The 12422-nt window shown below is 38.1% G+C and overlaps 1 protein-coding gene across 2 annotated transcripts in view; it reads right to left on the reverse strand.

Moving 5' to 3' along the window:
- The window catches only part of RHOBTB1 (Rho related BTB domain containing 1), a 50029-nt gene that overhangs the window by 13587 nt on the left and 24020 nt on the right, over positions 1 to 12422 (reverse strand). The window contains exons 3-4 of one of the 2 annotated variants that reach the window (XM_083865995.1): positions 7338 to 7539; positions 6869 to 6972 (exon numbers count right to left, since the gene is read on the reverse strand). In XM_083865995.1, the coding sequence (XP_083722121.1) occupies positions 6869 to 6972; positions 7338 to 7529 (296 nt within the window). In that variant the 5' untranslated portion in view covers positions 7530 to 7539. Of the gene's footprint in view, positions 1 to 6868; positions 6973 to 7337; positions 7677 to 12422 lie in introns of those variants that run through there. The other variant, XM_083865994.1, reaches the window with a different exon arrangement.

A 12422-nucleotide genomic window follows, 5' to 3' on the forward strand; every position in this document is an offset into this window, starting at 1 on the left:
CTACAATTCCTATTAATGTCAAAGGCACATTTACAACTTTCTAACACCGCAGTATAAAATTCGGTTTGACATTTGTTCATGAAAAGCAGACCCTGTCAGGTTAAAATAATGCATTAATATTTCCTAAACATTAAAAATTTACCAATGTTATTTTAATATTCTCAGGGAATGTAAAAGGGTATGATTTTTAAAAAATGCCTATTTTATTGCCATTTTTGTGCAGTTATTTTTTTGTGTTGGTTACCTAGAGAATGAGAAAGAAAAAAACAGAAGCAAACCTGATCCGTCCTTGCTCTCTGCAGCAATATATTCACAAATACAAGCTGAACTGTTTTGATAATAATGATTAAAATATCTGATTTTGCAGAAGCTTGTAAGAGCTACAACCTATGGCTGACCAGCAATAATGCTAAAAAGAATGGCAAAGTTGTGTGGAACTATGTAACAAGAGAAAACCAAACAAAAAATTATTTAAAAGGACTGCTTACACAGTCTTGGAATTTGGTTTATTTTGTTGATGACTATGTGAAGCAAGTTCACATATAAGTCTAATTCAACATTTACATATGAAAAATTCCAGCTCAGTGCTAAATAGGACCTTGCAATTGAAACAGGCTGCCTGAAAGGTACCCCAGCATGATACTGGGCCAAATTTGGCCAGCAGACTCAGGAAACCCCTCCTTGGAATCAGGTATTTACATTCACCATAAAATACCAATATGTGACTTCTCATAAAGCAGAGATCTTGCTTAGTGCACTTCTAATAAAGGAATAAGAATTCTATGACAAATAGAATCCTAGACACAGTTAATTGTTGCTGAAATATTCTGGGTATCACATGCCAAGTCAGGGTTTATATAAGTAAGACATAAAGCCTGAGATCAATGGAAAAGGATGAAAGAAAATGCTGGAGCAAGTGAAGGCACAAGGCCCTCTGGAACATGTCTGATCAACTCAGGGCAAACACCCAAATACACAAAAGGGGCTTGTAAGACATATCAGCTGACTGCTGCCTCCAGACAACAGTCAGAAAACAAAATAATGAGAGATGAATTCACAAAACGATGGAGAAACCAGAAATGCAAGGAAATGCAGGCATTCCAATCTTACTTTTGGTTATTGTAAGGAGTTAGCTTACAGATAAGCATAAGTTCTCTTTACAGAGAACCAACTAACTTTCACCAACGACACTGAAAAAGAATAAACGAAAGTAGAAATTAACAATTTCTTTACTCCTGGCACCATCATGTAAAAATACCCCAGGAACCAATGGTCAATCAGAAAAACATACTGAGTTTAAAAAAGATAACAAATTTAGTTAAAACATCAAGTGAAGCAGCATGTTTAGAGGAAAAAAATACTTTCAGGTAGCAGAGGGATGTAAGGATGTAACAGGAAAAAAAACAGAAGGAAGGTCCAAAGTTAGATCCCAAAATTCATTAAAAGCATAATTCTTTAAAAGTACTACTGGAGGGAAGGAGGGAAAAATCCAGAGAAGATGAAAAAAATGATAGGTTTTGGTCTGCATCCAGTATTGGAGTGGCTTCTGAAGTCAGAGAAGACACGGATACTGGACATTAGGAGATGCATCTCTTTCTCTGTGGAGAAAATATGGACTTTTATATTTTTGGCTTTCTTTGGGCTATGACCAAAACCAGCCTCCTTCTCTTTTTAAAATTTAAATTAAACTATGAAGAAATGTTAACTGGCAATTGATGTCACAAAGTTATTGAGAAGCACCCATTTTAAAACAGTCATAACTGGTTGTGCAGAGTGTTTTCCATAGTCTGACACGTTTCAGGAAACCCAGACTGAGATATTGAGATCCTTAGAGTTGAAAACAGCACAAGAAATCCACCTAGTACCTATTCACAAAGAAATAATTCACTAAGAACAAGATTTTGACAGAAAGTAGCTTCCTGCACTTATCTTTTCCAAAAGATTTTGAGGTTGCCTTGCAGTCTTTCAGCGTAGAGCCCAAATGCCCCCTTTCCACCCACCCCCTGACTCAGGAAAGCAAGGCAAAATGTGAAATGATGTAACATCACAAATAACAACTGCCACATACTTTTTCACTCCTTAAAGAAGGCTTAAAGTGTTGGAGGTATCCTTCCATTATAGATAAATGACATATACATCAAGTTGAGTCTCAGGCCCACCAACAGCCATTTGGCACACACCTTTCTAAAGAAGGAAGGATTCCTGACAGAAATGCCATAGTAACCTCCTTCTACTCACAGTATGGAACCACGGCAGGATGCAAAGGAGAAAAGCAGATCTGCATTAATTTCAGTGGCCTAAGCATATAAATCATTTACTTCCCCATCAGCTGAATGAAAAAGCCTCAAATATTCATGTAGGTAACAAAAGAAGAAAAACAACAGTGCATACACACAGCATATCAGAAGAAAGTTACTGGAGAAAGCTGTCTCTGTGAACCTCTGTGCTTATTCCAGTCTTTCTTGGGCCTAAGTCGGACTCAAAAGAGGAAAAAAAATCATAATAAATACATGTACATGTTGTAAAAATGTTTCCTCACAGTTCTTCATGATCCCATGATGAAGAACATGAATAGCTTATAAACCACTGTAAAGTAGAATGGGGAGGCTCACAAATTTGGGTAGCTGAAGATGATTTGAAGATACAGCCTATTGCTTTTTTTGTGGCAGAAAACATAACAAAAGGAAACAGCTGAGCTGAGAGACAACTGAGAGTAACTGGATTCCCCATCAGCTGAGCCTTTGCTAGCAAAGCCAGAGACTGTTCCTGTGTCTGATAAGTATCTCTGCTCTAGAGAGACATCTCTGAGGATCCCTTCCAACCCAGGATAGTAATGGCTTGTGAGGCACAGGGAATGTGTGAGCTTTCATTCACAAGGCACTTCTGAAACCTCAGACCTTCTAGGAGAAAGGAGGGGAGCTGCTGGCCCAGTGTCAGTTTAGGCCCCAGCTGATCCATGACAGACGGCACTGATCTAACCAAAGGCAGACCAAGTAACTCTGTGAAGCCACAAACCTCACCTTAATCTCATTGAATCTGATGAATGCAGGTACCATTTTACATCAAAGCTACCTTGGTTTTGTTCTTACAGAAATAGCATCACCATTGTCCCTTGAGAAAAAAATCAGAAAGAGGTTGGTGGAAGGCTTCAGATATCAGTGATAAACCCTGTTCTCATGGACTCCTTTCAGCAGCATTCAGAAGGTGTATTTTTAGGGATTCAATTACATTGAAGTAACTGGTGAAGGAAATTGCAATCACACAGAAGTCAAATGCATGTGTTCCTCTGCATACATACAATACCCACAAGGCTTACAAAATCCATTCACAACAGAGGAAATACTCTAAACATATTTTAAGAGGCTCTGTCAGCAGTCTAACAGCAAGACTCATTCACATTTGTAAGTCATGAGGAAAAAGCTGTTTTCTGTTCATGCTTTATGAGCAGATTTTGTTTGGTCTACAGCTCATATTTATGTTGCAAGTAAATTAACTCATCCTGGCTGAATTAGCTGACAACCCCCATTCACGGTATTGAGAATAAATATTTGATTGGGACTGAATTAACTCTTTACAGGTTTGTGCTCATGTTTACACATACTAGAGCTGCATGTTAAAAAACCCCAGGATACAGAGGCTATTTATCAAATTAGCCAAACATGTTTACCTGTGAGGGGGAAAAAAAAGGATGCAAAAAGCAAGAAAAAGAACTTCAAGCCAGCTTCTAGAATTAGTTTGAACATGATGATATGTTGACACTCTCATTCAAAACCAGATTGGACAGGAGGATGGAAGATAGTGAATCCTGACAAGTTGAAATGTAAATTAAGATGTTTTGCCTTTACACTTGCCTCCCAGAGAAACTGCTATGGAATAATGACTTGGGCTTTAAATGAAGTTCACACCTCATCTGCAGGCTTAGAGAATACAATAGCACCAAGATTAGATTGTTATTAAACAAAGAGGTGCCTGGGAGCTGGAAATCAATACACTAAATCATAACCAAGACATTATCATTTAACCGCATTTTGGGATGATGCTGCACCAAATGAAACCCTATGGGAGATTATTAATAAATGGCTGTTTGGCATCACATACTGCCTAAGCTGAACTGAACAGGATATCTACAAAATTAAAGCACACACTTTAGTCTAAGGGGGGGAAAAATGTCATTCTATAAAACTGCAGCAAATGTTTCCACAAGTCTCAGCAGTCACATCCCCCTCACTCCCTTAAGCTGTCAGGAACTGTTTCCCAAAGCTCCCAGAGGAGTGTGATTATTAAACTAAACACCACAGAGCAGAATGCAAGCTGATCTCACTCTCCATACTCCCATTAAGGGATGGCAGAGAAACATTAACTATTCCATCCCCAGTGGCATTTAAATGTTTCTCTCATTCTGTCACACAAAAATAGTGGAAAACGGATTCCTTTTCTCATTCTCCTTTCATGTTTCTATCTGTGAAAAATAAAGTTAAGAAGGTTTTATCTGTACTACAAGTCCTATTAACTGTTCTGTCATCTATAGCATAATCTATTTATGTAACATTTTCTAAAACTGTATGGAGCAAATTTTTCCAATGGGCAGCAGGCGAGTTAATGACTTGCTGGTTCTTGTTACACCAGGTTTAGGACAATTAGAGGTCTTGGCTGAATGTTTGCTGGAGTAAGCCTTCCCCTGCATAAGGTGCAGATGCACAGATTTTTTTTTAAGAGAACCAAAGGATTATATTATTATATAATCCTTCAGACAATCAGAACAGGGGGCACTTGCAGGTGTAACCTTGAGCAGTTTGGCATAAAATAGGCCTTTCACTGTATTGCAAGATTTGACAAAGCTGACTAGACTGCGGCTCAATGTACAGAGGTGATTTAAAATAAATTTCTATAAATACGAACATTTAGCATTGAAAAACTATTTTTAAAATGCCAACCCAGATAAAATACTAAACAGCCTGCTTTAAATGCAACATTAACATTTTTAAAACAACCAAGTACCTAAGCAGTGCTTACAATCACAACATTTTAAAACTGAAATTCTATTTATAAAGTATTTCTTTAGAGTTTCCAGTTACTTTCCTCATTAATAGACTTGCAGAAAAATGACTAATAGGAGAGCAAGCTTCCAGAACAGCCTTTTAAAGCTAATTAGAATATAGCAAACCTCATTCTACACAAGTTCAGTTCTGCTAACATCACAAATGAATCACTGTGTTCATACGCTTAATCCTCGAGATCTCAAGTTATTCACGTCCTCCTTGGTGTTTGCAGGATTAGAATCTAAGTATGTTGTTTCCTCCCTCTCCAGTCCTGTCAGTAAATGTGGGATCAGGGTTCAGAACATGCCTGATTCTGTTCTCCTAATCTCCAGTAATCTTCTCAGTGACACAGTATCTGTTGCAGAATATCGGGAGGCCACATCAAAGTGGAACAGTGAGTGGAAACATGAAGTTACATCCAAATTTATCAATGCAGGCTCCACACCGCTGCCAAAAGGTAAAACAGTATCTATGGACATCTTCCAGTAGCATGAAATATTACAGTAAATATTACCTTAAAGTCTGTAACTTCTCTCACAAAGCTTATTTACATACAGATGTACAGCCCAGATGTGTTGCCACTTTAACTGCCGACAGAAAATTCCAGGTAATTCATGACTTTGAAAACTCAACTAACACAGTGCTGTACACAAAGGAGGGTTTGTAAAAACACACAGAGTTCTACAGCCTGAAAATTTAATGGGTGGATTTAACCAGCAGAACCCTCTACAGCATTTCTAAGGGGTAGAGAATAGAAAAGACCATCCTCCTTCAAAGTCACTTGTGTCATCAGGCAGCACAGAGAGAATAAAAACAGCAGGACAGTACATTTTGGCCACATGCAATAGAAAGCTGGGGCTGACACTCTACAAAGGGCATTCCCAGCTGGAAAAAAAATGTGTCTGTCTGCGAAGGTCTGACCAACTGCAGGGACTGAAGCAGATATGAAAAGGTTATGAAAAGGTTCAACAAGGTGAAAAAATGTGTGAGAACTGAGACCTCTCAAATGTGAGTTATGAAAATATATGTCCAAAACCCACCTTCAGCTCAGTATGTGCCTAATACAGCTGTTCTGCTGTCTGTACTGCCACAAGGTCAGATCTAATTAAACAAACCAGAAAGACTATCACTGGCTTCAGTCCTTGTTGAAACTATGCTGAACTTTTACATACAGATATATATACACATGCATATATAATACATGCTGGAAAAATCTAGATCACATTAATTTAAATATATATTTATTATGTGTGTATTTTTCAGAATTTTCAGGGTTAATTGATTCGCTAACAGACATTTTATATTTATAGAAGAAAACCCTCAGCTTTAATTAAGGAAATATGGAAGAGCCTCATCTTTCATGAATCTGGCTCTGCTCTCAAGAGGTTAGCTGCCCATTCAACATCACAGGCTTTAATAAAATAAATATTTCATTGCGTGAGAGTGATATTTTCCAACATCTCTCCTTGTTTGTTGCTTGTTAGGCAATTATATTAAATACTGCTCATACAGGTAGAGAATGCACATGTTCAATTTTGTGAAACTACAATCTTATTTTGGAGACTGTTCTTTAAAATTCAAAATAGGACAACAGTTGTTGACAGAGCTTAGCAGGCTGTTCAAGGAAATGTAGCATAGTAAAACTATGCTGCTTTTTAAATATTTGTATCTTTTTAATCCTTGCAGCAGATAATCCTCTTTGCAGTGGGCAGGAACATGAATACCCGTGATTGTTAAGTCCTTGCTTTTCAAAATTCAGATTTGCAATTAATTTCTACCCTAAAATTTGAATGCAAGTATTTCTTAAAATTTTGCTTGGATCAATTTACCTTCCATAAGCAAAGCGCCTGTCTTTGTGGTGGTCCCCAAAAGTATCCCACAGCCTGAGGGAAACACTCACTTCATCCACAACATCTCTTGAGCGTTCAAGGACCTAGAACAGAACACACAGAACATTCTCTTTCCCTCCATCAAACAATTACTTTTCTAATTCATCCCATCAAAAGGTCCAAAACATACTAGGTCAAGGGTCTATCTCCAGCAGTTTTTTACCAAATGATGTAGTAAAACAGGCAGAATACCAAATGATGCATAAAACAGGCAGAATATTTATCACCCTAAAAATAGGTTTGAGAAATTACTTTAGAAGAGAGGTGTACCAGACCATGGCTGCAGTAGAGGTCACTCATAAAATACTTGCGAGCTCATTGCAGCATCCTGGCAAGGAAAGGCTTGCCAATAAACAATAGCAGCACCTCCCAGCATGTGCTGCACACTTTGCACACCTGCAGTCCTTACCTCCTGGCAGACACGGTACTGGTCAATGGCCCAGACGGTTGGGACGTGCGTTGCCAGCAGCTGATACTGAGTCAAGGTTGTGTTGCAGGCTCTGGCACAGATCAGACGAGTCTTTCCCACTGCATTATCTCCAACCACCACACACTTGATAGTTTCAACGTTGGGTCTTTCGTAGTCCATGTCAATGTCCATTTATTGAAAACTGGAACGAGACAGTCAAACTAATTTTTTACTTCTGTGTGAAAACAGTGCTGTTTAGAATCAGAGCCTTTTACTTCCACTTCTTGACAGATGCCTGGAGACAACAAACTCTTAAGGGAAAGTGTGAAGTAAATTGTCCCAAAGTAAGCCAGCCAGCCCTTTAAATACTGCTCGGTTATGCAAATACACAACTATTTGGACCACAGCAGCTTTCTGCTGCTCACATGCTATTTTCACTTTGGTTTCTGTAAACACAAGCCTGTTTGCAGAAGACAGATCTTGGTGAAACAAGACAGCTAGCATAAACTCACTTCTTCCTAATACTTTTTATGCCAGGAGGAAAAAAAGCCTGGCCATCAGTGGGTTCAACCTGAAGGATACCAGTATAAACCTGCCTTCTGCAATCCTGCCCATTCAGGATTTGATTTAGGGCTGTCCAGACAATATTGCTAACAGCAAGTCACACAGATGGCTTTAGCACACAATCAAACTCACTTGTAAGATGACTCCAGAGACTGTTTGCTACAAAACCACAATTCCCATTATATCCTGCAAGCATCACACACTCTTAGTTGTCCAAGGAGAAGTTTGTACAAATCGTGGACTAAAACAAACCAAAGAGCCAAGCAGGAACTTGCAAATATACTTACCTATACCTAGAAATTCTTTTTGACGTGAAATGGGAAGTGAAGAGAAAAAGATTTTTGAAGATAGTATCCTCATGGAAAGTTATTATTGAAACTATTTCCTTAAATATTCTATGGCAATATATTGAACAAATGCCTGGATACAAAGGCAAGCTGGAAAAAATGGGTATTTGAAAAACTAAAACTAACTCATGCATGTTTACTACAGTCTGCCATTTTCATATGTGGGATCATAGCTTGATATCTCTGAATTTGGTTTTCTAATGTCTAGCAGTCTGCTGAGCAATCTGGTCTCTGCCAGGGAATTGTAATCAAGGAGGCAGAAAAGGGAAAATGCAAGTCACAAACCTTCTCAGGAAGGCTTGCCTAGTAATTATTTCAGCAAGAAACCTACAGCAATTTAATTGACAAAACACAGGTCATCATCTATAGTGATAGTGTCCTCTTTTTTGAGAAGAAAGCACTACAGATAAAGAAATCCAATTACTTGTTTTAATGCCTTTTTTAATATTCACATCTCATTTGCACTTAAACATAGACTATATATTACCTGTTGGGCTGTTTAAAATAACAGAGTCAAGCTATTTTGGTGTCCATTTTTCACTGTCAGGGCTAGTATGTTTTGATTTAAGAAAAAACATGTTTACTAACTATTAGTCAAACACTGATTTTAACTGTATTCTTTTTCATTTTTTAAACTGATGTGCACCAAGAAACAAAAGTCTTTTTTGGAACTGAAGGCTACCCATTTATATAAAATTTTGAGTATGGACTGTGTGCTAACAACTTTAATGTCTAAGGCACATTTGTAATCTTTATTTACGTGGGGAGAGAGGAGTTAGGGATGACATAGACAAGGTGCAAGAGTGATATTTGCGACTACTGTGTCACACTGATGTTTCCACAGACACTGAATGCTTCTGGACATGCTGCGGTAGAGAGGAATACATTTTGAAGTTATCCTACTGGAGACTGAAACGTGGGCACAGACACTTCGCATCCTGGCACAAGTGCACGGTTGCACAAGCAGAGCTCTGCAATCTGCCAGATGCAGAGCAAAGAACATGGCTTTGACCACACACCCCCAGAGGATCAAGCACACGTGAACCCTCACGGCCTCGTGATACCAACCTGCTGCGTTGGCACAGGGGTTTGGACTGGTAAGAACACAAAGCTATTAAGAGACAGCCTTCATCCCTTCACCTGGCTTGTAACCTGCATCCTGAGAGGCTGCTAGTCTTGAGGTAAAGCACTCCAGAGGCTTCCAGTTCCCTGTCTGCCATCCAGCCCCAGCTGCCTGCTGGATGTAAGCTCCCAGGAGGCTGATACCTGGGATGGCCATGGGCTCTGTACCCCCTCTGTGATTCCAAACACAAGAAGAGAACCAAGAGCCATTTTTTTTTTCACACTACAGAGAATAAGGCATGTTCATACACCCCAGCCTCACAGGCAGGGCCCCAAATGAGTAGCAAACCCCCGAGAGCTTTCAGCACGTGATCTTAAAGTTTCAAGTCTGAGAATAAACAGCAGCCCCCTTGACATATTATGTGGTATTAAATGACTTCATATTTTATTCATGCATGGACTAGACATCACAGATGGAATATGGAAATGCTTACAAGGCTAGAAAGCAAAGTGATGGAGCATAGCTAGCCAGTGTGTCTGGTTGGTTTAAAACTACCAAGCAGAGATGCCAAATCAATTTTTCTTCCAACCCAATATTCCATTAAAATGCTGTTACACAGATTAGCTGGGTATTATATAACAGTTTGATTTTAAAATTCTTCCAAAGTTCTGAAGTGATAGTTCTGCAAAAATATGCTTCAATCACTCACAAAATATGTATTAACTACAGAGTCTGGAATCTTAAAAAATTTCCAAGACTATAACAAAGCCAGTTTAAAATTAACAGGCAAATCCAAATAATAGTAACTAGATAAATCAATGCAACTATCTGAAAATCCTAGAAAAGGGACACATGAAAAAAAGAACAACAAAACCACAGATTACTGGGGTTTGAATTTTCCAATATACTTAATAACTTAATTAAAGCAAAGTTATCACAGGACTAGGACACAGCATGCCTGAGTGCCCTGCTGTAGATCAATGGCAATCTAATGAAGATATTTTTAGCATGACTCAATACTGTACAGGACAGAGATTAAAATAAACTGGCAATAAAAACAGAAGTAGAGCTCTGTGGCTATGTTAAGGAAAGTTCTTAAATACTCTCCAGTATCCATAAGGTTACTATTAAAAATGCAGATTATTTTAATACTGTTCACTAGTTTTCAGGAAGGGATTAAAGCAGAAATAGCTTCTGAAGAGACTGACAGACAGAAGCCCAGACAGATATTTAGACACCTCAAGTAAAACCAGATGCTAACAACAAATTACAGTACAAACAATTAGCAAAACAAGTTGATTAAATGCTTACAAATGTAGCCAGATGCCTTCTGGCTACTGGAATGATTACAGCCAGGAATATATACAAGATATAAAAAATACAGCCACAGTTCGTTTTTTTAAGGTAGCCTCTAGGTTAAGCTGGTGCTAAACCTATTATATCATCACACTGATTAAAAATGCTGAACATGTATTTGCAAAACTAGAATTAAAATAAAAACAACAATAAGACAACTAGATTTGAGGTCTGAAAGTCTGGTAATATCTGGGGAGACCAACTGGAACTGAAACTGAACTGGTTAGACAAGAACAAAGCAGCATATATAATGATTAAAAAAAAAGGCATAACATTCTAGGATCAACAAAAAACTTGCTAAAACCAACCTACAACCTGCAATAGTTTAGTTTACCAGCAAAACAAAGCAGGGTAAAACGATGAGGAAAGTTACTAGAAGTGTGTCCAGTTCCAGAAAGGGCACTGACAAAAAAGACAAAGACAAAAAGGCCATCAAATGAAGGGCAGCAAGGAACCTACCAGGGAAAAGGTCTGATCAGAAATCACCGTTTCCAAAAGAAAGAAGCACAAAATTCAGCTGCTTAATCTAGTTCTAAAGAAAGATGAGCAGATGGATGGAAATGGAAAAAGATACCCGTAAGAATAACACAGGATCTCAAAAATCTCTTAGGATGTTCTATTTTTACATTGTCACCTGTGATTGTTTGCAGATGAAGAGAAGACACAGGCAGCCAAAAAAGCAGGAGATGTGAGCAGACTCAAGATCTAACATAAAACCATTTAATTCATTCACTTGATTAGCAGTTAAGAAATATTCCAAATAAAGCTGATTTATTTCCAAAGAAATATAAGGCTACTGTTCTGAACCACAGCTTGCAGATGGTTATGGGTGCCAACTTCTTTTTCTGTTGCTTCACCTCAAATTGCTGTGGGGTGCTTGGGTTTTCATTTAGTTTTCCCTCATTGCTAAATTAGTTGTTATTATTATCATTATAAAACAGTTGTGGTTGCCCATAGCATGCAAGCTGGTCAGCCACAATAATGAAACACTCCCTTTCTACAAAAATTTTCCAGAAGATCTGTAGATGAAGCACATCACTTGATTATTGAGTCCATTGGTACACAGATTAAACACAACAGACAAACAAACTCCCTCTAACTCTCTGTATTAGTGTAGGTGTATTAATATGCAATAGATAACCAGATCATAACCATGAATTTGTTTTTAAAATGCAGTTTAATATATATAAAGCTATGATCGCATTTCTCTCTGCTAGAAACAAGGTAGATGAAGATCCAAACCAAATAGTGAGTTGCCTGTGGAGGATCAGGAATCCACCCCTGTGGATCTCTAAATGTCCATTTTGAAATGTCCAGATGTTTAAAATCCTCACTTAGTATATACAAAACATAACCAAGATTTATTTCAAAGAACAGTAGCTAATTATCAATCCTTTTCTCTTCAGGACAAACAAATCACAAACACCACAAACAAATCACTAAGAGTGTCTACATTAATCAGTGATTATGGGGTGATCTTGCAGCCATTTACTTCTTAGCTCTGTACTTATAAGACCCCTCAAAGCAAGCATTTTACTTAGCTCTTGTGCTAAGAGCAAACTCTTCAGATGACAGTTCAGAATGACAGCATGTAAGAACCTTGTCTGCTCAGTGGAGTTTTTCTTCAAGCTATTCCATGGGGAAAAAACCAATTTTTTTTCAACCTGTGTCAAGTAATCTGACCAAACATGCAGGAATTCCTTTAAACAAAAGGGGTGGGAACCACAATTAAAATGTCACAATTTTACTAAAGAA

This window comes from Zosterops lateralis (genome assembly GCF_965231275.1).
Source record: "Zosterops lateralis genome assembly, chromosome: 8".
Lineage (NCBI taxonomy): Eukaryota > Metazoa > Chordata > Aves > Passeriformes > Zosteropidae > Zosterops > Zosterops lateralis.